The sequence below is a fragment of the Nomascus leucogenys genome, chromosome 4 (genome assembly GCF_006542625.1).
Source record: "Nomascus leucogenys isolate Asia chromosome 4, Asia_NLE_v1, whole genome shotgun sequence".
NCBI classification, from domain to species: Eukaryota; Metazoa; Chordata; class Mammalia; order Primates; family Hylobatidae; genus Nomascus; species Nomascus leucogenys.
The window spans coordinates 80,870,099-80,897,724 of record NC_044384.1 but is presented as its reverse complement, the minus strand read 5'-3'; the positions used below and the strand labels follow the sequence as shown (position 1 = coordinate 80,897,724).

Below are 27,626 nucleotides of genomic sequence, written 5' to 3'. Positions count from 1 at the left end.
TGCGTATGCCGGAAGTGGCGGTGCGTGTGACGCCGGCGGCGGGGGGGCGGGGCCTGGGGCGGAGAGCGGTTCGCGCGCTTCGGGCCTAGTCCGGACTCGCCGCCGCCGCCGCCATATTCCCGGTAACGGGGGCGCGCGGCCGGGGGCAGGTTGGGCCGGAAGAGGGGTCCGGGCCGGCACTGAGGCGGGGAGGGGGTCGGTTGAGATGGGACGGCCAGAGTCTGCGGGCGGAGGGAGGCGCGGGCCTTTTGAGGGAGGAGGCAGAGCGCGCCGGGCCGGGTTTGTGGGGAGGGAGCAGGGCGGGCCTAGCTGGGGGCGAAGAGTAGGCCTGGGTGGGGAGCAGAGACGGCTGGAACTGCTTGACACCTGGGTGCCCTGGCCGGAGCCGCCTTGGGGGCTAGGCAGGTGCGGCGGATAGGGGCTGCGGGCTTCGCCGCGGTCATTCTTCGCAACGCCGTCCTAGGGCCCCTAGGAGCCGAGGGTGGGACTTTTCCGTCGCGCCATAGGCAGCTGCGGCGCCGACGCGGCGCTACCCGGGTCGGGCCCGAGGGTGATGGGCAGCGACCCCCGGCGGCCTGGGAGAGCGGGGGGCGGCGCGAGGCCGGGGGCGGGGCGGAGCGGGTGGGGCCGAGCTGGGGCCGCCAGGATGCTGCGTCTCTGGAGATGGGAGGTTAGCAACCATTACCCTCCTCCCAGCCCAGGACCCTCGTGCCTTCTAATTCTTGCATTTTGCCGAATCCCGCAGTGGCATCTTCCTTACTTTGTCCATCCTCCGGACTCGCGATCTTCCTTCCGGAGCCATGTCAGAAGGAGTGGATTTGATTGATATATATGCTGACGAGGAGTTCAACCAGGTGAGGGGTCATCAGGAGCTTTGGGATTTTCAGCAAACTGGCAGTGATTTCAAGTTGTACCAGTCCTAGGCTTGAACACGCGTCTATCTGGTCTAAAATTTTTTCCCTGCGGAAACTTTAAAGACTACACTCCATTCCTCTTTATGTTAATTTGAAGCTCCAGGCTTAATTTTAAAGGCTTTGATTTAAGAGCAAATAAAAAGCAGGTGTAATAGAATGGTGAATCAACCTGTGGAATTTACTCCCCAGGAAGCCAAAGTTGGATGTCAGACTAACCACACTTAAAAATCAAAAGTACATTTGCTACGGTATTCATGAGGACAGTGTTGATACCTGTTCCTTTACATTTTCAACCTGCAGCTGGAGAAGTGTAGTCCCCTCCACCGTGACAGTGCAAAGGCAAAGTAGAAAAGATAACTTTAACATGTAGTTTCAACTCCATTCCAATTAAGTTTTACTTCCCTTTATTAGTTGGTTGACTCCAGTCATGAGAAGTCCACAGGCATTTTGGTATCAAATTGTATTGATTAACTTTAGTCTTTCCAGAGGGAATAAAAGAGTAAAGACGTTAGACAAACCAGTTAGAAAACAGATAATAGACCCACGCACATACCCTCAGTTGGATTTGTTTTTATTGTGCCAGGGAACATTATACAGACGTTTATCTAGAGCTGGGCACGGTGGCTCTTGACTGTAATCTCAGCTGCTCCGGAGCCTGAGATGGGAAGATTACTTAAGGCGAGGAGTTCAGTACCAGCCAGGGCAACATAAGAAGACCCAGTCTCTACAAAAATGTAAAAACAAAACAAAAAAAACAACCAGATGTGGTGGCTTGTGCCTGTAGTCCCATCTACTCTGGAGAGTGAGGCAAGAGGTATTCCCTGAGCCCAGGAATTCAAGGCTGCAGTGAGCCATGATTGGGCCGCTGTACTCTATCCTGGGCAACAGAACAAGACCCTGACTCTTAAAAACAAGAAAAATTCTCGAAGAAATAATCTTCCATGCAGTTCAGTTTTTCAGTCTTGAGGTCAATTCTCAAGAATGTTCCAAAATTTCTATTGAAAACGTACCAATATCTTGCCTGGGTTATTTTCAGCACCATTCTATGTAAGTAAGCTGGCTCTTCCCACTTGGCGTCTTCCAGTGGGTACACATAAGGACCTGGTAAGAGCATGTATTGAATGGGTTAGAAAGGGAAAGTTCCCTGGTTGGACCTGACTTTGATATGAGGCAACAGAAGAGGCAGATACATGCCATTTATTTTTCACTTGGCGTAAGTTTACATTAAAATCTATTTTTTGATGCATTATGTTTTTGTAACATGGAAATTATAAACCATACACAAAAGTAGAATAATGTAATGACCTTGTACCCATTATACAGCTTCACCAATTATACTTTTTAATGGCAGGTTTCTTGTCTCTGCTCTGGTTAACTGTGGTCCTTTAAATATAGCTGCTGATTGTCTTAAATACATGAATTTTCCTTTTTTTTTTTTCTTTCTTGAGATGGAGTCTCTCTGTCACCCAGGCTGGAGTGCAGTGGCGCCATCTCGGCTCACTGCAACCTCTGCCTCCCGGGTTCAAGCGATTCTCCTGCCTCAGCCTCCTGAGTAGCTGGGACTACAGGTGTGGGCCACCACGCCCAGGTAATTTTTGTATTTTTAGTAGAGACGGGGTTTCACCATGTTGGCCAGGTTGGTCTCGAACGCCTGACCTTGTGATCCACCCGCCGTGGCCTCCCAAAGTGCTGGGATTACAGGCGTGAGCCACCGTGCATGGCAAAAAAAATTTTTAGTTTTAAATAAGTCCAATAATTATGGATAAAAGAGAAGTTATAGATGTTAATTTAGGTACAAAATCATTGTTTTCCTGAGTTTTCCATATTCATTTGAATCAGACTTTTACTACCTTAAAAAAAAAAAAAAAAAAAAAAAGTCTTGCTGTGTTGCCTAGGCTGGTCTCTCAACTCCTGAGCTCAAGTGATTCTCCCACTTAAGCCTCCCAAACGGTTGGGATTACAGGTGTGAGCCACTCTGCCCAGTTCAGACTTTTTGCAGATTATGTTTTTCCCCCACCAAGATAACAAGAGTGCTCCTTAGTTCTTCTCTTTTTTTTTTTTTTTTTTTTTTTTGAGACAGAATCTCTCTTTGTCACCAGGCTGGAGTGCAGTGGCACCATCTTGGCTCACTGCAACCTTCATTTCCCAGATTCAAGTGATTCTCCTGCCTCAGCCTCCCGAGTAGCTGGGACTACAGGCGTGCGCACCATCATGCCCAGCTAATTTTTGTATTTTTAGTAGAGACAGGGTTTCACCATGTTGGCCAGGATGGTCTCAATCTCTTGACCTTGTGATCTGCCTGCCTCGGCCTCCCAAAGTGCTGGGATTACGGGCGTGAGCCACCGTACCCAGCCACCTTCTCTGTTATTAATGAAAAGCTTTTCCCCTTCTAATTTCTTATTTGTGGATTGATAATGGTGCCATTCATTTCACTTTGAGAAATAGGCAGAACCCATTGTCCAGTGGTCACTGCTTTGTTAGAGTAGAAGTTATTGGTCTCAACAGTTTGTTCTCTGGTCTTCTCAGTTAAAAAGGACTTTTTTATGGGTCTAAGACAGACTAAAGGTAGTATGTGGACTTTCATAGATACATATATCCAACAGGCAATATTTGACACTAGGCAAGCTGAAGAAAGTGTGATTTTTGAATATCTTATGTTTTGTGGAAGGTGAGGGGATGAGTGCTTCCCCCACACACACATGCAAATTAGTTATTTTTGACAAAGTTAGTGTTAGTGTCATCTGGAAGCTACAGAAATTATTTAAAAAAAAAAAAAAAAAACTTTGGCTAGAATTGTTAGAAGCTGGCTTAGTCTGAAGGCACCCAGTACAAATTGTGTTTTAGAATGTTTTAAGAATGTTAATGATTTCGCCCCAAGCTGGCCCATGCACAGGAAGCCCTTCATGTGCACTTTGCTCCGCAAGGAAAATTAATACTTTTCCTAGATGGAACCCTGTGGTACTTATTCCCTGATCTCTTAGAGCATTTGCTGCAAAAGCCTGTTTTTGCCAGAGCTACTTTATTCCTGTAACATAGGGAGTCCTGGGATTCACACTGGCTCTCAGTCACTCTGGAAGGGTGACTGAGATCAGTTGCTCTGCTGGGAGTTTTGGCTTATACTGAGACAGGCTTTGCACAGTGTGTCCAGTTCTCTTCCTTACGTCCATCAATAAGTATTTATTTATTGAGCTACTTGTGTTTGCTAAGCACTGTGCCAGGACTAGTGAGATAAAAGGAAAAAAAAGTGGGTCCCTGTACTCAAAACAGATTCCACTCCTGGTGGGTAGGGGTGGTGGACAACGACAATGTACAGTGAAGGGCATGGAGGGTGTGAAGTGGGAACTGTGGAAATGGTCATTATAAAGCCAAAATTTTTTATTAAGCCTTGGTTACAATTAAAATAAACAATGGTATCAAGTTGGTTGTTCTGAGAAAAATAAATCCTAGGCTAGTTACTTCCCTCAGTGGGATATGAGGAAGAAGAGGGTGGAGGGTAGGAACATTGAGCAGATAAGTGGAGAAGATCTTATTTAAATTGAAAATCACACATGTTCTCTTTTGTTTATAGAGAAGCAGGAAGTTTCATGAGACAGTCACAGTTCTTTCTGTGCTATTAAACACAAAATTCTTTGAGGTAGTCATTCAATATTAAATACATGTTTCATGTTTAATCTCCCTGGAATGAAACTTTGAACATCAGTATATGTAAAATGTACTTTTCACTTAATTTGTAGAATTTGATTTTACTTTAATCTATCACTGCATAAATCCCCTGAGAAATATCTCCAGCCCTTAACTGTGTTTCCGTTTTACTAGCTGAACAAGTAAAATGAATTGTGATGCTGGGGGATTAAAATCCAAACAATTTGATACCTTGTTTCTTCAGTAGAACCCTCAACAGACTTGCCCTGTGCAGTTCCCACCAGCTTCTTTGAACTGAGGCTCTGTGGCCCAGAGAGACCATTTAAATCTTGTGATAATTTTGTATTCATTCAATCCTTTGTTTCTAAAAGTGGTAGCCATACCAAGATCCTCCAGGATCTAGTCTGTCCTATTCTTTAAGGGATCTTAAAACAGTGGATTGGTTGCCTAAGCATATAGTATGAAGGGTTTCCTAGTGATGCATTTGGCCTCTGAGCTGTCCAAATCTGCATGTTAGTCCACTACTCAATTTTCAGTGATAATTTTTACATTACAAATTTTAGACACATATCTGAATTACAGATACTGCGTGGAAGAGAATCTCAATTTGGTTCCATTCGATTATCCAAGATGATGTGTTTCCTTATTCTGTTTAAGTGTCATTTGAAAAATCCTTGATTTAAAAAAAAAAAAAGAAGGCTGGGTGCGGTGCCTTACACCTGTAATCCCAGCACTTTGAGAGGCTGAGGTGGGAGGATCACCTGAGGTCTGGAGTTCGAGACCAGCTTGGCCAACATGGTGAAACCCCGTCTCTACTAAAAATACAAAAATTAGCTGGGTGTGGTGGTGCACACCTGTAATTCCAGCTGCTTGGGAGGCTGAGGCAGGAGAATTGCTTGAACCCAGGAGGCGGAGGTTGCAGTGAGCCAAGATCGTGCCACTGCACTTCAACCTGGGTGACAAAGTGAGACTCTATCTCAGAAAAAAAAGAAGAATCTTGGTGTGAAGTAGTGCTTTCTAAGGATTTGAGCATTGGATAAGATCAAGTGATGTATATAAATCCTTTCTCTACCTTGAACCACAGGAGCAACTCACCATACCTGGTACATGAATAGAAGAGTGATTTGTCTAGAGTTGGGATAGTTTGAGACATAAGAGCTGTGAAATATTTTATGGTGATTACTTACACACAAAATGTTTTCCCACTCATTAGCCTTAGCTGACCTCACCTTTATTATCCACTCTGTCCTCTCCAGTGTTACCTTCTCTCCTCATTCTTTACATGCTGACCCTTTTTATGCACAATCCTTCTTTATGGGTTTGACTACATGGAACAAGCTTCCTGTGCTTATTTGCCTCACTAATTTCATGTTGTTAAGTTGCCCCCTAAGAGTTTACTCTCTCTTGCTATTCTGTTTCTAACGTTTTTACAAGGGTTAAGCCCTCCTGGTGGGTTTCTTAGAGTGTTTTAATATTTGAAATTATTTATATGCTTCAGGAAGTAGAATCCTTCCCCCTTCTCTATCAGAACAACCCAAGATTATTCTCTTAGTGTGCATTTTCTTCCACTGTACTTCAGATAAACTGAAAAACTAAAAGATTGTTTCCAAAGGTTCTTATAATACAAGGACTGGTCTAAGAGTAAACTTTTTTGTGAGTCTTCTTCACATCACTTCAGAATTAGCAGTTCTTGCCGTGATATTGGAGGGGGAAAGTTATGGGAGCCACCTGTCTTTAGTTGCCTTGGAGAAGCTGTTTCTTCAGGGTACTAGACAACTTAGGTGCCTCCTTTATTCCCTTTTCAAAAGAATAGCAATATGAAACTGCCGTAGCATCCTTGAAACACTGAACTACTTGCTGTCACTGTCATTTTGGCGGCATTATCTTTAGCATTGTTTGAATGTTTTGTCTAATTCTTGTAATAAAAATAAAATACTTGTCTAATCCTTAAAAAGATTTCTCTGAGGCTAGGCATGGTGGCTCACGCCTGTAATCCTAGCACTTTGGGAGGCTGAGGTGGGCAGATCACGAGGTCAGGGGTTTGAGACCAGCCTGACCAATATGGTGAAACCCCATCTCTACTAAAAACAGAAAAATTACCTGGGCATGGTGGTGTGTGCCTGTAATCCCAGCTACTCAGGAGGCTGAGGCAGGAGAATCACTTGAACCCAAGAGGCGGAGGTTGCAGTGAGTTGAGATGGTGCCACTGCACTCCAGCCTGGGCAATGGAGCAAGACTCTGTCTCAAAAAAAAAAAAAAAATTTCTCTGAGATAATTACATTGTAGAATGCTGAACACTTTTTTTTTTTTTTTTTTTTTGAGACAGGGTCTCACTCTGTTGCCCAGGCTGGAATGCAGTGGTCCACTCGTGGCTCACTGCAACCTCAACCTCCTGGGCTCAAGTTATCCTCCTGCCTCCCAACTAATTTTTGTATTTATTGTAGAGATAGGGTTTCACCATGTTGCCCAGGCTGGTCTGAAATTCTTGGTCTCAAGCAGTTTGCCTGTCTCTGCGTCCTAAAGTGCTGGGATAACAGGCGTGAGCCACTGCACCCGGCCTGTAAAGTCCTAAACATTAAGATCCCATACCGTAGTAGTAGTATTTGTAGTTTTAGGGGTTTTGGTATATAGTAAGTAAGATAACACATAGGCAGAATATATATTTTGCACATTTTCCATAATACATATTCATATTGTAAATGCTTACTGTGATACAGTTTATGATATAGGTTCTTGTCCTGTTTTCTGGCCCTTATATTTTAGAGAACTTTAACTGTTTTTTTGTATATCATTGAATATCGGCTGGGCATGGTAGTCACCCCTGTAATCCTGGCACTTTGGGAGGCTGAAGCCAGTGGATCACTTGAGTCCAGGAGTTCCAGACTAGCCTGGGCAACATGGTGAAACCCTGTCTCTACAAAAAAAAATTTGAAAATTAGCTGGGCGTGGTTGCGCATGTCTGTAGTCCCCAGTTACTTGGGAGGCTGAAGTGGGAGGATCACTTGAGCCCAGGAGGTTGAAGCTGCAGTGAGTTGTAATTGCACTACTGCCCTCCAGCCTGGGTGACAAAGTGAGACCCTGTCTCAAAAAAAAAAAAAAAAAAAAGTCTCCTAGATACACGTCATGGTAATGCATTGGGTCTGTATGTCATTTAAGAAATAGAACTTAGTAGGGGAAAACCTCTGTTGTTATTCCCTTCCCTTTTATTTATTTTTTATTTTCTCTGATGGAAAGATGGGATTGTATACAAAGAGCTTAGAGCTTTCCTACATCATTTGTACCAATCAAGGGATTTAAATCAGTAACTCCCTATCTTCTTTGCATTTTTGTACCCACTTTCATACTTTTCCTCTGCATTCTGTTTCTAAATAAATTTATTATTAAATAGACAAGTGAATTTTATGTAACACTTGATTTTGGAAATAGCATAAGATATTGAAAATAAGTTTTCGTTAGCTTATCTTAGATGTGGTCTTTAGAAGCTGACCTTATTGATAACAGCAGCCCATGCATCTCATTATGCATTCTTTCTTTGCTTGCTTAATCACCCAGTGCTTTTTGATTCTTGCTGGTGGCTAAAGCCAGAAACTTTACAGACTATTAACAGAATCTGGAGGGGAAAAAAAATGTACATAAGCATAGTTAAGTGATACAGTTTCAAAAGGAGGTTTTTCTTACCTTGTTTCCTAGGGTAGAACAAGGAAGTTTTGTACATGTTTTACCAAGTATTTAACTGGATTCTAATAAACTAGAGTGAAATAGAATGAACAAAATGAAGTTTGCAAACCTACCTTTGGCAACCCCTCATCTCTTAGGACCCCGAGTTCAACAATACAGATCAGATTGACCTGTATGATGATGTGCTGACAGCCACCTCACAGCCCTCAGATGACAGAAGCAGCAGCACTGAGCCACCTCCTCCTGTTCGCCAGGAGCCATCTCCCAAGCCCAACAACAAGACCCCTGCAATTCTGTATACCTACAGTGGCCTGCGTAATAGACGAGCTGCCGTCTATGTGGGCAGCTTCTCCTGGGTGAGTGTGGGTAACCAAAAATGCTTATGGGTGGGATGGAGGGAGAGCACTGGGAGGTGATGGCATTTTCAGAAACCACTGTTGCACTGTTTTGTGCTCTGATGGGGTTGGATTTCTTTTTCCTGGGATCAGGTTGGATTGATCTCTGAAAGAGAACTATCCTGAGGACGTACTGGTGCCGAAGAAAGCAATGATTAAGTGGGTAGTTGCTTTTTCTGCCATCTTGTTACTGCCCCTGACCCTGGGGCTTTATGTCTAGCAGGGTCATCTGTGGGACGAGATTTCAGAGTGAACACCTTGAACTCTTGGTGGTCATTAGATGGTCCTGTGATAATGGTGGGTGATGGGGATTAAAGACCTTGATAACTCTAGTATACTTGGGGTAGGTGGTGACTATTGTTCTGCAAGTTATTTTGTAATGTTTTGGGGCTGGTGGTGGGAGTGGTTTTTCCAAATTAGGAAATACATTTACGGTGGGGGAAGTTCTGGCAATGGTCAACTCTAGCCTGTCAGATCTATAATTAAAAAATTGCTAGCTGTCAATGTTTGAACTGATGACCAGCCAGCCCGAATGGCAGTCAAAGTTACAATAAGTTTTAATCTTCATAATCTCTAAAGATGGAGATTGGGGGTGAGTGGGTTTGGAATTCTGTATGGGTAAGGACAATAAGAAAAGTCTGCACTAATTGAAATATTGCCAGGCTTTTGAGTTTCCTCTGGGGGGACTTAGTTGTGACTAGAATCCTGGGTTTGGGACATTGGCGGGCGGGGGTGTAGCTCTTGACATCTCTTCCTTTTCCATCTTGCCGGCCCCAGTGGACCACAGACCAGCAGCTGATCCAGGTTATTCGCTCTATAGGAGTCTATGATGTGGTGGAGTTGAAATTTGCAGAGAATCGAGCAAATGGCCAGTCCAAAGGGTGAGGTCTGGATTTGAGAAGCCCCTTTTAATTTGTAACCACTGGGTAACAGATCTGCACTATATTTTGGCCCTGGATTTTAATCCCTCCCACCCCTGGCCCAGCTTACTGCCTTGGTTTCGGCAAACTGCCTTAGAAAGGGACCTAGCTGCAGTGTAGTAGAACATCCATCTGTTAAGGGGCGAAGAATACTGATTTTTAATTCCAAAAAGATAAAAATTTAGGCCATCTCTTTGTTGTTAGTAGTGCTGTGTGTCTGTTTAGTTTAGCAAGATGTCCTTTGCTTTATCAATTTTTACTAAAAGTGGAAGAGAATTTCTTTTTTCTTCTCTTGGTTGTCTACAGATTTCATTCATTTTTAATTTTTCTTTCCTAAGGTATGCTGAGGTGGTGGTAGCCTCTGAAAACTCTGTCCACAAATTGTTGGAACTCCTACCAGGGAAAGTTCTTAATGGAGAAAAAGTGGACGTGAGGCCGGCCACCCGGCAGAACCTGTCACAGTTTGAGGCACAGGCTCGGAAACGTGAGTGTGTCCGAGTCCCAAGAGGGGGTACGTGGAGACCATCTGTATGAAGGGGGGGGGATGTTTGTGGGTTTGTTTTCTGTGGTGTAGGCTCAGCCTACAGTGTGAATGAGTTTGGGGGAGGGTGATGGTGGTTGTGAGTGGTGTCATGGTCGACAAGTAGTCCTCAGAATAGGTCTATATAGAAGAAAGAGCATTGTGCTGGGAGTCAAGTAGGTTCAGGTTGTAGTTTGGTTCTGCCACTAACGCATTATGTGACCTTGGCCAAGTCACTTTACTGCTTAGGGCCTGTTTCCCCATCTGGACTAGTGACATGATGTTTAAAGTTCCATTACCTCTAAATTCTGTGTTTCTATCTAAAACTTGGCATTAGGTGAATGGGCTTAATTTTTAAGACATGCCTCTCTATAAATTATCAAGAAGCAGCCACCCTAAAATGTAACTAAAAGGTGCCTGTAATCTTTCCATAAATGTTGATTGGAAGGATACTGTAAGGAATCAACTAAGAGGAGTGTTGGAGAATAAGACTTGAAGAATATTTCTCCAGCATTGTCCAGGGGAGAGGGTGTCTTTTGATTACCAAATGTTTTAGTCTGCTTGGCAGGTATATCCCATTAGTAAAGAAAGTTACAGGCTGGGCGCGGTGGCTCACGCCTATAATCCCAGCACTTTGAGAGGCCGAGGTGGGTGGATCACGAGGTCAAGAGTTTGAGACCAGCCTGGCCAACGTGGTGAAACCCCATCTCTACTAAGGATACAAAAATTAGCTGGGTGTGGTGACATGTGCCTGTAATCCCAGCTACATGGGAGACTGAGGCAGGAGAATTGCTTGACCCCGGGAGACGGAGGTTGCAGTGAGCTGAGATCAGGCCACTGCACTCCAGCCTGGGCGAAAGAGCAAGACTCCATCTTGGGGGGAAAATTAAAAAGTTAGGGGCTGGACATGGTGGCTCACACCTGTAATCCCAGCGCTTTGGATGGCTGAGGCGGGCAGATACCTGAGGTCAGGAGTTCGAGACCAGCCTGGGCAACATTGCAAAACCCTGTCTCTACTAAAAATACAAAACTTAGCCAGTTATGGTGGCACATGCCTGTAATCTCAGCTACTCGGGAGGCTGAGGCAGGTCAATCTCTTGAATCCAGGAGGTGGAGGTTGCAGTGACCTGAGATTGCACCACTGCCCTCCAGCCTGGGTGACAGAGTGAGACAACGTCTCAAAAAAAGAAAAAAGGTTACCTCAGAACTACCTTAGTTTGAGGACAGTTTCCCTAATGTTCATCTTACTCTCTTTATTCTGACTGTACTCGCTGAGCCACTTTCTGATGCTAATTTGGTTTCCCAATTAGGGTCTCCTATTGGGAAGAGAATGCACTGACCAGCCGACACAAATATTCTGGTCTGCTTGGCAATTATATTTCTTATTGTAAATTAAAAAATTGGTTTTATGGTTTATGAATCAGTCTCTTGTGAGTTTGGTTAGCATGAATCAGTCTCCTAGGGCCTAGTCACCCCAGTTGAAGCAAGTTTCTGAACCTGAGAAACCTGAGGACTAGACCTTGGATTTTCCTGACCTCATAAAGTGCAGCCACCCTGCAAGGCCTTCCTTGAGACAGGAAACCACCCTTATTTTCTTTTGCTACAGTGGGAGGAACAGCAAAGTTTCATGACTGATGTTCTGTCACTGCTTAGGTCCAGCTCTCAAAATAGTGCCTTGTATTGATTGGGTGTATCCTCCAGGTAGAAATAGGACCACTTTGCTCTTGCATAGGAACAGCTGTTCTTTTAACTAAATTGACAGCCTAGATAGATTTGGTGTGAACTCTTATTGTTCCATGTTAGAAAGGACACACTCTTCTTCCTTGACAAGTTGTATTTTCAAGTCCCCTCTGTTTTGGAGTCTTTCTGTGATTCACCCTTGACTTTCCTTAGGTATGTAATTTTACAGCTGTATTGAGGGGTAACATTCTACTTCTACTCAGCTACTTTTCGTGTTACTTTTCTTTGCTGAAAAGATTGTGTAACTGAGTGCTGTTTTTCTGCTCTGTCATGCTGATGGACCTGGGCTGTGTTAATTCACTAAGTAAAGCTGGTGGACTTCCTCTGCATAAAAATGGTTGCGTCTTTTGGGACTTGTAGCCATAGACACAAAACAGAACCCTTGCAGATATGACAACAGTAGTAGCTGGGAAAGTGGTTAGCTGTCAGATGACACTTGCCTTATACCTTTTTGTTCTTCAGTTTGAGAGAACTCTAGGAAAGAGCCAGTTGCCATGTGTTTGAGACATGAAGAACAAGACAGAACTGGCACTGTTCTGTAAGAGAGAAATCTAGGTGGTTGTCAACATAATTGATTCCACCTTAGGTTTTACTCAGGAGCTGGGATTAACTGTCGTATTATCGTATTCTAGTTTAAGGAGCACTCTTTCCTCACTTGCTGCCAGTGGCATCTTTCTATCTCCAAGACCGCCCCCCCCAAAGCCATGTGATATTGTTCTTCTATTGGATTCCACAATAAAGAGGCTTAGACTGTTAAACTGGAGAGAAGGAACAAGTTTAACCAAGTGACTTGACAATGTCAGAATCCATGCTTCCAGCTGTTTAAAACATGTTCTGAGCTTGTGTTGTGCACAGCACCATACTAGCATGTGGTGATGGTGTTCCTGTTAGGCTGCCCTGAGGGGTAGAGGATTTTGGCCATTGAAATGTAGCGGGAGTTCCCCAGATTTGAGACGTATTTTGTAGCAAGCTTTTGCTAAGCATCCTTACTGTCAGCTGTGTGCCATCTGCTTGTGCTGTGGGCGGATCTTTTATTGGCGGATCTCCCAATTTTTCTTACCTTTCACTTAACCTCCAGTTGTCTAGTCTTCATGTGTGTCTCTTTCTCACCCTGATTACTAGTTTTAGTATGTAAAATAGAAGTGCCATCCGGTTCCTGCCACTCCCTCTCCCCGTAAATTCCCTAGCCTACACCCTGTGGCAAAGAGAACATTTTAAGTGTGCAACAGGAAGAGGTTAACTAGTATTAGTTTAAGGAGAGAGGTCGTGAACTCTTCAGGAGATGTGGGGTTTCAAGTCAACTGTAATTCACCTGAACATCAGTGAGCACTGTCATTTTCTCGTGGGCTATCAGGATCCTTCTACATTTAAAAATAGAAGATATATATAAGAATAAATTAAATCTGTTCTGAAGCACTTCTGGAGTTCTGGATGGAAATCATTCTTTGACAGGATTTAGGGCGATATTGTTTTTTGGATTTAATGTCTTCACTGAGTAGCTTCTGACCTTCTCTGAAGCCAAAAAAAGGCAGTAGATGATTTTACCTTCTCAGCCACTTTAGTCACCTTCCGTTGTAGGGTGTCTGATAACTCCTGAAGGATGAACTGGTCCTATGGGTTTGTGTAAAGCCTGGGCAGTAACGTCAATTCTGTTTTGCTTCATAGGAATACCTCCACGGGCCCATTCCCGAGATTCTAGTGATTCTGCTGATGGACGGGCCACACCCTCTGAGAACCTTGTACCCTCATCTGCTCGTGTGGATAAGCCCCCCAGTGTGCTGCCCTACTTCAATCGTCCTCCTTCGGCCCTTCCCCTGATGGGTCTGCCCCCACCACCAATTCCACCCCCACCACCTCTCTCCTCAAGCTTTGGGGTCCCTCCTCCTCCTCCTGGTATCCACTACCAGCATCTCATGCCCCCACCTCCTCGATTACCTCCTCATCTTGCTGTACCTCCCCCTGGGGCCATCCCACCTGCCCTTCACCTCAATCCAGCCTTCTTCCCCCCACCAAACGCTACAGTGGGGCCTCCACCAGATACTTACATGAAGGCCTCTGCCCCCTATAACCACCATGGCAGGTAAGGACTATCTTGTTCCTTTCAGATTTGAGCCAGGATAAATAAGTGTATTAAGCATTTTATTCTCCCTGAGAAAATGAGCACTGAATCCTTGTTCTTTCCCCTATGGATATTCTGTTATCATAGCATTGACTCCTGGGAAGTAGTACCATGTCCTTTATACCCCTTTTTAAGGTGCTTAATTAAATGCGGGAGCAGGTATTATGAATGCTACAGATGTCTAGCATTGTTGTGTGTTATGCCAAAATTACAAAAGTATTGTAGAGTACAGTAAAAATAATAAGGGGTATGAGCAATCAAGGATGGTATTTTCTCTGTACAGCCGAGATTCGGGCCCTCCACCCTCTACAGTGAGTGAAGCTGAATTTGAAGATATCATGAAGCGAAACAGAGCAATTTCCAGCAGTGCCATTTCCAAAGCGGTATCTGGAGCCAGTGCAGGTAACTCATGCTTACCTTTGCTGCCTTCTCCTTAACCTTTACTTTTTTTTTTCCTGATTTTGTCATTTCTACTGGCAAAAGTTCAACAAGATAAAGTTGGAGTACTGTAGATATCAAGAGCAGCACACTTTGAAGAGCAATGTGTAACCTGATTTCTTGGCCTTGGGGAAGCTCCGGCAGCATTACTTAGCCTGTATCTAGGCCTGCCCTCATGAAAACCAACTTAATGCCTAGAATATAAATAATACCATCTCGATGTGGTGTTTGCTGTAGAATGAAATTCCTGCCTTGTGGAAATCTCTATCTCAGTGATTGATCTTTAGATCTAGTGTCTGTGTAGTAGACCCAATACCAGATATAGACCCTGGGTTTTTTTTTAGGAATGATGTCTTGACTGGATAATGTGTTTTTTTGTTTGTTTGTTTTGAGAGGGAGTCTTGCCCTGTCGACCAGGCTGGAGTGCAGTGATGCAATCTTGGCTCACTACAACCTCCACCTCCTGGGTTCAAGCGATTCTCCTGCCTCAGCCGCCCGAGTAGCTGGGATTACAGGCACTTGTCACCACACCCAGCTAATTTTTGTATTTTTTTGTAGAGACAAGGTTTCACCATATTGGCCAGGATGGTCTTGAACTCCTGACCTCAAGTGATCCGCCTGCCTCAGCCTCCCAAAGTGCTGGGATTACAGGTGTGAGCCACCACGTCCAGCCTAGATAATGGTTTGCTATGAAATCTGATTACATTTGGGAGTCTAAGCAGAGCTGGTAGGTAGCCTATCCTAAAAAGAGGCAAGTCTGTAGATGTCATCTTAAGGCATGTTATGCCCTTACAGCTAACTTTTGCCCTGCTCTCAGTATTAAGTGGGTAGAACCAGCAGCTATGATTCTGAAAGCCCTGAGCATAAGATCTTTGGTTTCTAAAAGAGGAGGCTACAGGAAGTTTCAGAGTTCTGGTCCAGTTTTCACATCATGACGTTAGCCATATTCACTTCCTTCCTGTGAGTTTCCTACATGAATATAAATGTCCGTAGGTTATCAGATCTCCTAAGAAATAAGTTAGCCCTAAATATTATCTGCTTTCCCTCAGTTTTCATCTTTGCATCATCTTGCCAAACTTGAATTCACAGAGTAGGTTAAAGATGGAAAGTATGTATGTTCCCTTCATTTTTTTCCCACCAGAAAAATCTACATTGACATCTAAGTTAATCTTTTTTAGGCCAGGTGCAGTGGCTCATGCCTGTAATTCCAGCACTTTGGGAGGCCAAGGCGGGTGAATCACTTGCGGTCAGGAGTTTGAGACCAGCCTGGCCAACATGGCAAAACCCCATCTCTACTATAATACAAAAATAAGCCAGGCATGGCGGCACACGCCTGTAGTCCCAGCTACTTGGGAGGCTGAGGCACGAGAATTGAGAATTGCTTGAGCCCAGGACGTGGAGGTTGTGGTGAGCCGAGATTGTGCCACTGCACTCCAGTCTGGGTGACAGAGTGAAACTGTGTCTCAAAAAAAAAAAAAAAAAAAAATTAGTCTTTTTAAATTACAAAGTAATATATACCCATGGGTTATATGGGTTAAATACACAGAACAGTGTAAAGTACTCATTGTTCCTTCTTCCTCATCAACCCTTTCACACTAAGATGATCAGTAACTGAATCTTGATCTCCTGTTGTTCTCATTCCAGTCATTCAAACCACAAATACTTATTGAAGGTGCTACAAAAACAGGCAAAAATTCCCTGCCAGGATGGAGCTGATGTCTTCATATTCTTGTGCCTCCACTGGACAGTTTCTCCATAGTTTCTGTTCTTGTTGCCTTGCACAGAGGAAGCTGCCAGGCTTCATTTTCACTGGACCCCTGCCTGGATTCATATTTTCTTTGTATTAACTTCTGTCCTTAATGTTCTTAACTTAGCTTGGAAAAGCAAAGTGCAGGTACCCGCCCCATAACCACTATCCCTGAGCCAGGCATTGCTCAGAGTTGGGAATGAAAGTCCTAGTTTTCTATGACAGCATAAATTTTTTTTTTTTTTTTGAGACGAAGTCCGGCTCTATTGCCCAAGCTGGAGTCGTGCAGTGGTGTGATCCTGACTCACTGCAACCTCTCCCTCCCAGATTTAAACAATTCTCCTGCCTCAGCCCCCCAAATAACTGGCATTACAGGTGCATGCCACACTGCCTGGCTAGTTTTTGTATTTTTAGTAGAGAGCGAGTTTCACCATGTTGGCCAGGCTGGTCTCGAAATCTGGCCTCAAGTGATCCGCCCACCTCAGCCTCCCAAAGTGCTGGGATTACAAATGTGAGCCACTGCATCCAGCCATAATTTTTTTAATGTATACGTATACTACACATACATGTTTTATGTAAATAACATATATACACACACATCTGATTGTAGGTTAAAAATAATTTGTAGAAATACACATTGTTTAGAAAGTCTCATGAGGTACAGTGGCTCATACCTATAATCCCAGCACTTTAGGAGGCCCAGGCAGGAGGATCACTTGAGGCCAGGAATTCAAGACCAGCCTGGTCAACATAGTGAGACCCCATCTCTACAAAAAATTTTTGAAAAATAAGCCAGGTGAAGTGGCATGCAGGAGGATGGCTTGAGCCCAGGAGTTCAAGGATGCAGTGAGCTATGATCATACCTCTGCACTTCAGCCTGGGTGATAAGACCTGTCTCAAAAACAAAATAGTCCTCTATACAAGGACCACCAATAAGACCACCTTTTATAGTTTATATTCCTCCAGAATTTTTTCTGTACATATGACAATTTATATAATTTTTATTGTTTTTACAAAAACAGGATATGGTTTTGAAACTTGCTTGTTTCAATTAGTATATTCTGGACACCTATTATATCAACATATGATATAACATTTATTGATCCTTACTGTGTGCCTGGCACTGTGCTAAGGGCTTTACATGGATTACTTTGTTTACATACAGGTTTACCTCCTGCTTTTTAACAACTGTGTAATGTTCTGTAGAACCAATGTTCCTTTATATAGCCAGACCCTATTGAAGATAATATAACAAACAACATTGGCCGGGTGCGGTGGCTCACGCCTGTAATTCCAGCACTTTGGGAGGCCAAGGCAGGCGGATCACAAGGTCAGAATATTGAGACCATCCTGGCTAACATGGTGAAACCTTGTCTCTACTAAAAATACAAAACATTAGCCGGGCGTGGTGGCGGGCACCTGTAGTCCCAGCTGCTCAGGAGGCTGAGGCAGGAGGATGGCGTGAACCCGGGAGGCGGAGCTTGCGGTGAGCCGAGATCACGGCCACTGCACTCCAGCCTGGGCAACAGAGCGAGACTCTGTCTCAAAAAAAAAAAAAAAAAAAAATCACTAAAACACTGTTAAACATACACACTTGTGAACAGAAGTAGAAAATTTTTAATAGAATTGCTGGCTCAAAAAGTATGCACGTTGTTTATTTTAATAGATGTCAAATAGCCCCTGGACAACAATGTGTCGGTTTGTTCATCTGACAACATCTGTCAGATTCTAAACTGCTGGAATATAGGTGTCATTCAGTTTTACACTTGCAACATCTGCCTTGTCTCTTTTACCGCGGTTGTTTGGGACAGCTAGCTACTCTTGGTTTGTGTCTGCCTGAGTTCTCCTTTTGGTCCAGTTAGTTTACCATCTCTCCTCACCCTTGGCCTTTCTCCTTCATCCTTTATCAGGGGATTACAGTGACGCAATTGAGACGCTGCTCACAGCCATTGCAGTTATCAAACAGTCCCGGGTTGCCAATGATGAGCGTTGCCGTGTCCTCATCTCCTCTCTTAAGGACTGTCTTCATGGCATCGAAGCCAAGTCCTACAGTGTGGGTGCCAGTGGGAGCTCTTCCAGGTGAGTTGGTGGTTGTGTCCTCACCTACCAGCCCCAAGCAGCACTCTTCCAGGGATAGGGAGTGGGGACAAATGGAACCCAGGGAATCTAGGAAAGACCTGGCTGAAAGTCTGGACCTTAGCCTTCGTGTCTTTTTGGGGAAGAAACTAATCAGATGCTTTCATTAATAAGTGTAACATCTGGAATCTGGCGGGTTGAGGCAGTGGGCTCATGTAGGAAAAAATACAGACAGGTGGCTGGGTGCACTGGCTCAAGCCTGTAATCCCAGCACTTTGGGAGGCCGAGGCGGGCGGATCACGAGGTCAGGAGATCGAGACCATCCTGGCTAACAGGGTGAAACCCTGTCTCTACTAAAAATACAAAAAATTAGCCGGGCGTGTTGGCGGGCGCCTGTAGTCCCAGCTACTCGGGAGGCTGAGGCAGGAGAATGGCGTGAACCCCGGGAGGTGGAGCTTACAGTGAGCCGAGATCGCGCCACTGCACTCCAGCCTGGGGGACAGAGCAAGACTCCGTCTCAAAAAAAAAGAAAAAATACAGGTATTTTTAAGAACATGGGCTTTGGAGCCCTACAAGCTTGGATTGGAATGCTAACTATCTGTATGACCTTGCGTATGGAAGTTAGTCAACTTTCCAAGCCTTATTTTTCTCATTTTCTAAAAAACGGACAATGGTAGTATTTATCTTACAGACCTGTTGTAAAGATTAGGTCAGATAATCCATAAAAAATTATTAGTACTGCACCTGATAAATTATGTTCTCAACAGATAAATTTACCTGTTAATCATCTTCCCAAAAAAGACTAGTCCTCAAAGAGCTAAAATGCTCAGACAGTAGGCCCATGATAGAGTAATAGAGGAATAGTTTAGGCAAATATCGGAAGACACCAAAACACCACATTCTTGGAAAGAAAGTGGTAGGCCTTCTGAGTGAGGCTGAAGGATCTTTCTAATAGGAAAAGACATCGGTCCCGGGAAAGGTCACCTAGCCGGTCCCGGGAGAGCAGCAGGAGGCACCGGGATCTGCTTCATAATGAAGATCGGCATGATGATTATTTCCAAGAAAGGAACCGGGAGCACGAGAGACACCGGGATAGAGAACGGGACCGGCACCACTGAGAAAGGTGGGGAGAAGCCCTGTTCCTGGCTGCTGGGGGATTTTTTATTAAAAAAAGATTTATAGTGAAGAGTTCTCTCTCTTTAAAGCAAAAGTAAATGCAGCAAGGGTAGGGGGAACTTCTGATTTAGAGAACTTTAATTTCAGGGCAGATTTTCTGCACATTTATGGGGAGTCTTACCCTGAGATTCACCTGTTTCTGCTTGTTTCTTGACTGCTCTAACCTGGTATCTGAATGAGAGTATGGTGTCTACATTCAGGTACCAATTTGAATCCCAGTTTCTCCACTAATAATTGGCCATATTACTTTCTGTTCCACAGTTTCTTCATTTGTAAATGAAGATAATAAAAGCAACTGTCCCAATAACTTGCTAAGTTTTAGTGAGAGAGTCCATGTAGACCATTTAGCACTCATGGTACCTGTCACATAGTAAGTTCTCAATAATTAATAGCCATTGTTACTATCATTATGAACTTTCAATTTAGAAAATTAGGAAAATTGACTAAGAATAGTAAGGCCATTGCCTACTTCGTTTTCAAGGTGCAACATTAATGATTTTAAGAATTAGGCTCAGCGCAATGGCTTACACCTATGATCCCAGCACTTTGGGAGGCCAAGACGGGAGGATTGTTTGAGCCAGGAGTTCGAGACCAGCCTGGGCAACATAGGGAGACCCTGTCTCTACAAAAAATACAAAAATTATCCAAGTGTGGTGGTCCCAACTGCTTAGGAGGTAGAGGTGGGAGGGTTGCTCGAGCCCAGGAGGTCGAGGCTGCAGTGATCTGTGATTGCACCACTGCACTCCAGCCTGAGTGACAGTGAGACCTTGTCTGAAAAAAGGTGGGGAGGAGGGGCGGGTGGGTTCCTCATGCCTGTAATCCCAGCACTTCAGTAATTTGGGAGGCAGAGGCTAGAGAATCACTGAAGCAGGAGTTTGAGACCAGCTTGAGCAACATAGTGAGACCCTATCTTTTTTTTTTTTTTTTTTTTGAGACAGACGCTCACTTTGCCGCCCACGCTGGAGTGTAGTGGCATGATCTCGGCTCACTGCAACCTCCACTTCCCAGGTTCAAGCTATTCTGCCTCAGCCTCCCCAGCAGCTGGGGCTACAGGCACATGTCACCACACCCACTAATTTTTCTATTTTTAGTAGAGGTGGGGCTTCACCATATTGGCCAGGTTGGCCTTGAACTCCCGACTTCGTGATCAGCCCACCTCCGTCTCCGAAAGTGCTAGGATTACAGGCGTGAGCCACCACGCCTGGCCGAGACCCCATCTCTTAAAAAAAAAAAAAAAAATTAGTTCATTTAAAAGATTTTGAAAATTAATATGCTTTAGTCAGAGAGGAGAAAGCTGATCTGAAAAATTATCTTTAACAGGTTTAGAGGCTTTGGTGGATAATTAACTTCAACGGAAGGGTTTTTTGCTTTTGGAAAAGACTTAGTGACAAGGTTGTATATTTTGTTGTTGTGTTTTTTGTTTTGTTTTGTTTTGAGACGGAGTCTCACTCTTGCCCAGGCTGGAGTGCAGTGGCACGATTTCGGCTCACTGCAAACTCCGCCTCCCGGCTTCAAGCAATTCTCTGCCTCAGCCTCCCGAGTAGCTGGGATTACAAGTGCCCACCACCACGCCTGGCTAATTTTTGTATTTTCAGTAGAGACGGGGTTTCACCATCTTGGCCAGGCTGGTCTTGAACTCCTGACCTCATGATCCACCCGACTCGGCCTCCCAAAGTGCTGGGATTACAGGCGTAAGCCACCGCACCTGGCTGTTTTTTTGTTTTTAAATAGAAACAGTGTCTCGCTCTGTCACCCAGGCTGGAGTGCACTGTCATGAGGCACCATCATGGCTGTGTAACATCAACCTCCTGGGCTCAGGTGATCCTCCTGCCTCAGCCTCCTGAGGGCTAATTTTTAAATTTTTTGTAGAGTCTTGCTTTGTTGCCCAGGCTGGTCTTGAACTCTTGGCCTCAAGGGATCCCCCTGCCTCAGCCTCCCAATGTGCTGTGGGATTACAGGCATGAAGCCACTGCGACTGGCTATAATTTTCTTTTGAAGCAAAATGAAAGCAGGAAAGTTGGGAGAAAAACTGTTAAGTAATGGAGAAGTTCATTTAAGATTAGTTGGATCCAGGGGCTCTGGCTGTGTCATCCAGACTTTATCTGCATCTCTCAGCTCTGCTTTTCTCTGTTACTTTCATTCTTAGGCTCCATAATCGGTAGGGAGTCAGAGGGGTTGCTGTGTCTTTAGGTTGCATCCTACCAGCTTAGCAATCCCAACTGAAGGAAAACTTCTGGAAAGATTGTTTCTAGTATATAAGCATATAGGAGCAGGTGTTGACTCTGCTTCTATGGAAATCTTTAAAATAGGCCAGAGTGGCTGGGGGTCAGTCTGTAGTTCCTGGAGGCTACTGCGTGACCCAGGTAACTTCAGGGTCCTTTCTCAGTTTTGTGGTTGCAGATTTATAAGTCTCTAGGACTTCCCATTTTTCTGTCTCACATCAAGTACATTAGGAAGATGTCCTTGGCCGGGTGCGGTGGCTCACGCCTGTAATCCCAGCACTTTGGGAGGCCAAGGTGGGTGGATCACGAGGTCAGGAGATTGACACCATCCTGGCTAACATGGTGAAACCCCGTCTCTACTAAAAATACAAAAAATTAGCCAGGCGTGGTGGCACGCACCTGTAGTCCCAGCTACGCGGGAGGCTGAGGCAGGAGAATGGCATGAACCCAGGAGGCTGAGCTTGCAGTGAGCCGAGATCGTGCCACTGCACTCCAGCCTGGGCGACAGACTGAGACTCCGTCTCAAAAAAAAAAAAAAAAAAGGTCCTTGATCTTTTGCCTGCTTGATCTAAAGTAATGGTAATTGAAAAGGAAGGTGAGGGAAAGAATAGTAGTTCTGTTTGGTGCCTTTGGGATGGTGATGTCTGGATGAAGAAGGAGAAAGAAACTCTCACCACCTGTGAGCCCCTATAGTTCATGAGCAATAGCTGGAATGTAAATAGGTGGAAAATTAGCAGTATTTTGCCTAGTGACAACCTACTAAAACCCAAAATACTCCTTTTAGGTTTGGCTACTGCCCTCTATCTTATTCTTTGGCCATTAGCTTAAAAAGATTTATAGCCAGGAATTGTTTTTATCTTCTCCCAAACAAGTAAGTGGAAAGATGAAAAATTACTAATATTTTTGGTCTCTGTTCTCTGTTGTTAGCCACTCATTTATTCCACAGAATCCTAGAGTGCTTAACATCATTGAAATCTAGGGTGTATCCCATGTAGAATCAACAGTTAGGCTGCGGGCTCTAGGTACTTCTTTCTAGATTTTGCAGCAGGTTGAGTTTGGGGAGATGCCCATGTGTCCTCTGGAAAAGCAGACACTAATGTAGATGGAGACCACAAACAACTTTGGCCTAATTCAGTCTCAGGTGGGCATGAAGGCAGGCATTAGAGTTGGTGTTGGTCCAGTCCTAACTCCCTTTTCTTGTTTGAGTCTGCACAGTTGCTAGTGTTACTTGTGGGTTGAAAAGCATATGTAGGCTACTGTGTATGTCTTTTGGAGCTGACTGGGATAAGAGTGACCAGGAAGGTGATGATTGACCTGTGCAGAGCATGCACTGTCGTCTTTGGGGCTGCATTCAGTCTAGTAGTTAGAACATAACTGCATGTCACCATTCCTGATGGCTTTGCTCCTGACAGCCTTATGACAGGGAAATTACCAGCGAGATCCACTGATCCAGCAGTAGTTTGAGAATTAAACATCTCAACCTGAGTCTTTAGCTGTCACTTTGCATTATTTCTTCCACTTATAAAATGGGGCCAGGCACAGTGGCTCATGCCTGTAACTTCAACACTTTGGGAGGCCGAGAGGGGCAGATCGCTTGAGCTCAGGGACCAGCCTGAGGAACATGGCAAAACACTTGTCTCTACCAGAGATACAAAACTAGCTGGGCATGGTGGTGTGCTCCTGTAGTCCCAGCTACTTGGGGGTGCTGAGGCGAGAGGAGTCCCAGCTACTTGGGGGCACTTAGGTGGGAGGATCGCTTGAGCCCGGGAGATAGAGGCTGCAGTGAGCCATGTTCGTGCCACTGCACTCCAGCCTGGGCAATAGAGCAAGACCCTGTCTCAAAAAATAATAGTAATAAAAATAAAATAAGATGAGACTATTTCTCCTATTATGAGGATAACTCTTTTTTGATAACTTTGAAAATGCTGTGACAATATTGCCTAGAAAACAGTCATTTGACTTGTGTAGGCCCATGACAAGATGGGAAAAATTAACTCTGGGGCAGGTTTTCTACTACCCCACTTTTCCTGGTCACCCGTTTGATAATAGTGGTTATTGCATCTAATAATACAGTCTGAAAGAACTGAATCAGGCGCCCCAAGAATGTCAGTTTCTTACATTCTCACCCTAAGGACTCTTAATTCCATCTGTAGTGACCAAGTTATGGCTTAGGAAGTTTCATGTTGGGAAGATGGTACATGGTCCTCATTTATAGCAACCTTTTAGTTAGAAATGAATCGTATTTATATTCTGTGATGACAGGTGTTCCCTGAGAGTGAAAGGTACATTTGTCCAGAGGCAGCAATAGAACAGTAGCCTTCTTTGTCCATCTTTTCTCAGCATAGGTCCCAGTTCTGGGGCCTGAAGGCTAATTGGCCTACTGAAGGAATCTCTGATTTCTGCCTGCATTCCAACATTGGCACCAAAATGTAGCCATGGAGATTTAAGAATTCAGTGCTGTGGCTTGCTTCTCTTGGTGTACAGGTTATCCTCTGCAACCTGTGTCTTCAACTTTTTGTAGTTCTCTACTATGTCAGTTACCTCATTATTTTAGGACATTATCCTACTTGAAATATAGTCATTCTCACCTCATTCCTGTCCTCATTATCCATTGAAAACTGAGCTTTCTCTTCAATTTGGATCGAATTTAAAGATTCAGAGGCCCTAATGGTATGAAATTGAGTGCACTGAGGGCTTCAGTTTTCCCTTAGAGAAAATGGGACAAATACCAGCCTGCATAGGTGTTTAGACAGGCCAGGAAGGCTTAGGCCATACAGATTCTGAGGACCCAAGCTGAAAATAGTGTCATTTCGGTGTGTAGAAGGATCAGGGAGGACGTAGATGTCTCCTCTAGGTTTTATAAGGCCACTTTACAGAAGTAGTTATATAAAAGGTAAACATTTGTGTGTAGGCTGTGTTGCCGGTTTGGGCATTAGGAGAAATTCTAATTCTTCATTTTCCTTTTGACTATTAATTCTGTTTAATATGCTCAGACTGACCATACCACCACCTGCAGATGGATATTGCAGCATTGGAACAAGGGCTGAGTATACTAGGAACTTTGTTTGGTGGCCATGTGACAGGTGGCTTAATAGACCCTTACTTTTGGGTAAAAGTTCTTAACTGCATTTAGGTTTCTTCCATGCTCTGCTTTCTGTTCTGGCCACGTGACTCCTGCTTAGTGTTAGTATGTTTCCTGGTTCCTCACCTATGGCTGTCAAGCGAGGAAAGACTTAAAATCTTGATTTTTAGTACATCTTGGAAAACCTCTGGGGCTGTGTTTGTGCACACACATACTCATAAAGGCACTTTTAGCCAGGACTCCTTTAAAAAGAAAAAAAGGATTTAAGAGTTTCCTGTGTATGTGCATCCTGCCTGCTAGGGCCTCTTGGGTATTTGGGGATTAATGGATTTGGTTGTATACATACTTGTTTTCTTACCACTGAACCTCCCATTTCCAGATTTTTCCCCCTTCCCCTTAAGGTAAGCTATGACTTGCACAGAATAGATTTCTGAACCCATATTTAAACTTACCTTATTCCCTTTTAGCAACTTTTCTTGAAAGTGTCACAGTTTCCATACTTTTGCAGCCAAAGTCCCCTTTTCAGTCAAACTTTCAGAGACCTCATTTTGTTGTTTTTTTTCACCTAATCTTTATAGTCGATGTCACTGCTTTTTTTCTCTCTACTCACTGTAGCTTCTCCTCCAACTATTCCTCACCACTTCCAGTGTCAGACAATCCTGCTTTGTTTTCCCAGACTTGCATTCTCTGTCTGCATTCCTTGCTTCTTATGTTGTAGCGTTAGAATATGTGTGTTTTATATAAGCCCCTGTCATTCAGAAAGTAACCTCTAACTTGTGTTTTCTTTCTTCTCTTCTGATGTTCTCATTGCAGGAGTCTGGTTGGAAGCAAATGTTTTTTTAATGGACTTGCATCTCCTCACCTTGATCAGGACTAAAGGACGGAGGCCGCCCCACCCCCTTCCCTTTCCTCCAAACCCCTAACTCCCTCCAGACACCCAGGGAATACCCTCTGCCCCACAGGACTGACGCCTGCTTGGCAGCCCTCCCAATCACACACCTCCTGTTTGCCAGGGGAAAGAACCTAAAGACTTCGTGTGATTGGGAGGGGTGGCAGACAGGAAGAAAAGAACATGTCCAGGCCCCTGGTCTCCATAGAGAATGGTGCTTTGTCCAAGAAAACGTATGAGTTTCTGATTCTCCGGGAGCAGTTCAATGGTGAGGTTGATGGGAAGACTTCCTTCCCAAAGAAAATAGATCCTCCATGCAGGATCTAGGAGAGTGACTGGGTGTGCCAAAATATGCCCAAGGTCCTGCCCTCAGCACTAGATTTAATGGGGCCAAGAGGGTCCAAACCCCTTGCTAACATACCACTTCTTTGTTTAACTCCTTTACCTTCCCAGCCCTTTGAGGAGGGACCATGAGAACAGAAATTACCTTATGAAAAGCTACTTCTGTTCCTGCTTTCCCTCTCGTATTGACGGTTTATTTCCTTGACCTCCCAGAGGGCTGAACTCTTTCAACTCTGCGCTGCCCAGCCTTCTCAGTGGACTTGCCCCTCCTAAGCAGAGAAGGCCTATGAGGTTGCTTGCTGCTGGGAAGCCTGGCAGAGCCAATTACCACCCTCTTCTGCTTAGTGCTTGGGTACCTCTTGCAATAACCAGCTCTTAGTTGTTCCCTTTCCCTGGGGCTTTTCCATTTAACACATGGAGCCCTTCCCCCAGAAGGCTACTTCCTTGTTTTAGAGGAAGGTACTGCCCATTGGGAGATGGGGACATTGGGACCTCAGCAATGAAGAACCCTTGTGAAGTAACCAGGAGGAACGGGGAAAGAAGCAAGTTGGGCAGGATATGGCCTGCTTCCATAGGCTTTTCTTTTTTCAGGTTTGATGTAAGCATGGGCTTGCATCCCCCAGGTACATACTTTTACTTATTGTGGGATAACCTGGCACTAGTAGGCAGGTAAAGTCACAAATTTGGTGTCTTTTCACCTTTTGACTATTGACTTAATAGCTCCTCTCACTCTGCCTGGAGATACTTCCTGCCTCAGATGAGGAGCCAGAAGAAACAGAGCCCGACTTGAATGAACTCAGCTCAGAGTTCTAAGGACCAGCATTCTGGGGGCCATTTTCTCTACAGGCAAATGGAATTGCTTTTCCATAACATCCAAATTGTAATGTGGTTGCTGCTGAAGGAGGAGGCAGCAGCAAGGTCCTGCGGTACCCATGGGGTGATGCTACTTCTGCATGCATCTACAGGGCATCTGACATCTAACATGAGACGTGGCATGTGAGATGAGACTTGGCATGTGAGACATAGGGTCACTAGAGACCCTTCTGGGTCAGAGGATAGAGACTGAATTGGACTAAACCCTTCCTCTGTTCCCAGCACGTTTCTCATATAGCCCTCAGTCACTGAGGGAGTCCCCCGCAGGATTGGAGAGGCACATTCCTTTGGGACAGAGGCTACAGGTTGGAGCTTTTTTTCCCCTGTCCCCCAACCCCATCCCCACCTCCACTTCAGAACATGGCACCCCACCCAACTGGCCAAGTGTTAAGTGATGTGCTTATTGAGAGCAACTCCGGGTGTCTTTTAAAATGTAGAGAAAAGGTGACAGTTTAAGGAAAAATATATATAGAATACCAGAAATGCCGTTTACCCGGAGAATTTTTTTCTCCCCATTTGTTTTGTTTTTACTCAATGACACCATTTTTAGTTTTATTTCCTGATAGCAAAAGGAAAAAAACACCCATCCCTCAAAAAGGCCAAGGTCCCGTCCCCCTGTTGTCGGTGATTTGTTTGTCTTTCTGATAGGTTGAAAATTGTGTAATAAACTTGATGACGCTGTCAATCTTTTATACTGCATTGTATTTTTTTCCTTTTGTAACAAAATATTTTTAAATAATAAATGGGGTGTGAGCTGTTTTATGGATTCTGCATTGAATAGATTTGTTGAGGTGTCTGGGGCATGGGCATGGGCTGATGTAGACACTCGAATGACGGTGAAATGCCAAGTTCT

The 27,626-nt window shown here is 44.4% G+C and overlaps 1 protein-coding gene across 4 annotated transcripts; it reads left to right on the top strand.

Annotated features, from left to right (window-relative positions):
- Positions 1-5: 5 nt before the first annotated feature.
- On the top strand, positions 6-27,539 carry CPSF7 (cleavage and polyadenylation specific factor 7). 4 transcript variants are annotated; one of them, XM_030810904.1, is made up of 11 exons: positions 95-122; positions 746-854; positions 8,372-8,590; positions 8,850-8,926; positions 9,407-9,510; positions 9,888-10,060; positions 13,475-13,889; positions 14,212-14,330; positions 18,024-18,192; positions 19,145-19,312; positions 25,483-27,539. In XM_030810904.1, exons 4-10 carry the CDS (start codon positions 8,924-8,926, stop codon positions 19,305-19,307), a joined length of 1,146 nt encoding a protein of 381 aa, XP_030666764.1. In that variant the 5' UTR covers positions 95-122; positions 746-854; positions 8,372-8,590; positions 8,850-8,923; the 3' UTR covers positions 19,308-19,312; positions 25,483-27,539. The 4 variants fall into 4 exon arrangements, with proteins under 4 accessions (XP_003274088.1, XP_003274089.1, XP_030666764.1 ...); XM_003274040.2 differs by lacking the exon at positions 8,850-8,926 and having other exon boundaries at positions 6-122; positions 9,888-10,033; XM_003274041.2 differs by lacking the exon at positions 8,850-8,926 and having other exon boundaries at positions 6-122.
- The last annotated feature ends 87 nt before the right edge of the window (positions 27,540-27,626 follow it).

Coding starts and splice junctions, on each gene's coding strand:
- CPSF7 (XM_003274042.2), top strand. CDS start 206: ATGGGACGGCCAGAGTCTGCGGGCGGAGGGAGGCGCGGGCCTTTTGAG. Junction 855..8,371: donor CTGACGAGGAGTTCAACCAG/GTGAGGGGTCAT, acceptor CTCATCTCTTAG/GACCCCGAGTTCAACAATAC. Junction 10,061..13,474: donor TGTCCGAGTCCCAAGAGGGG/GTACGTGGAGAC, acceptor TTTGCTTCATAG/GAATACCTCCACGGGCCCAT.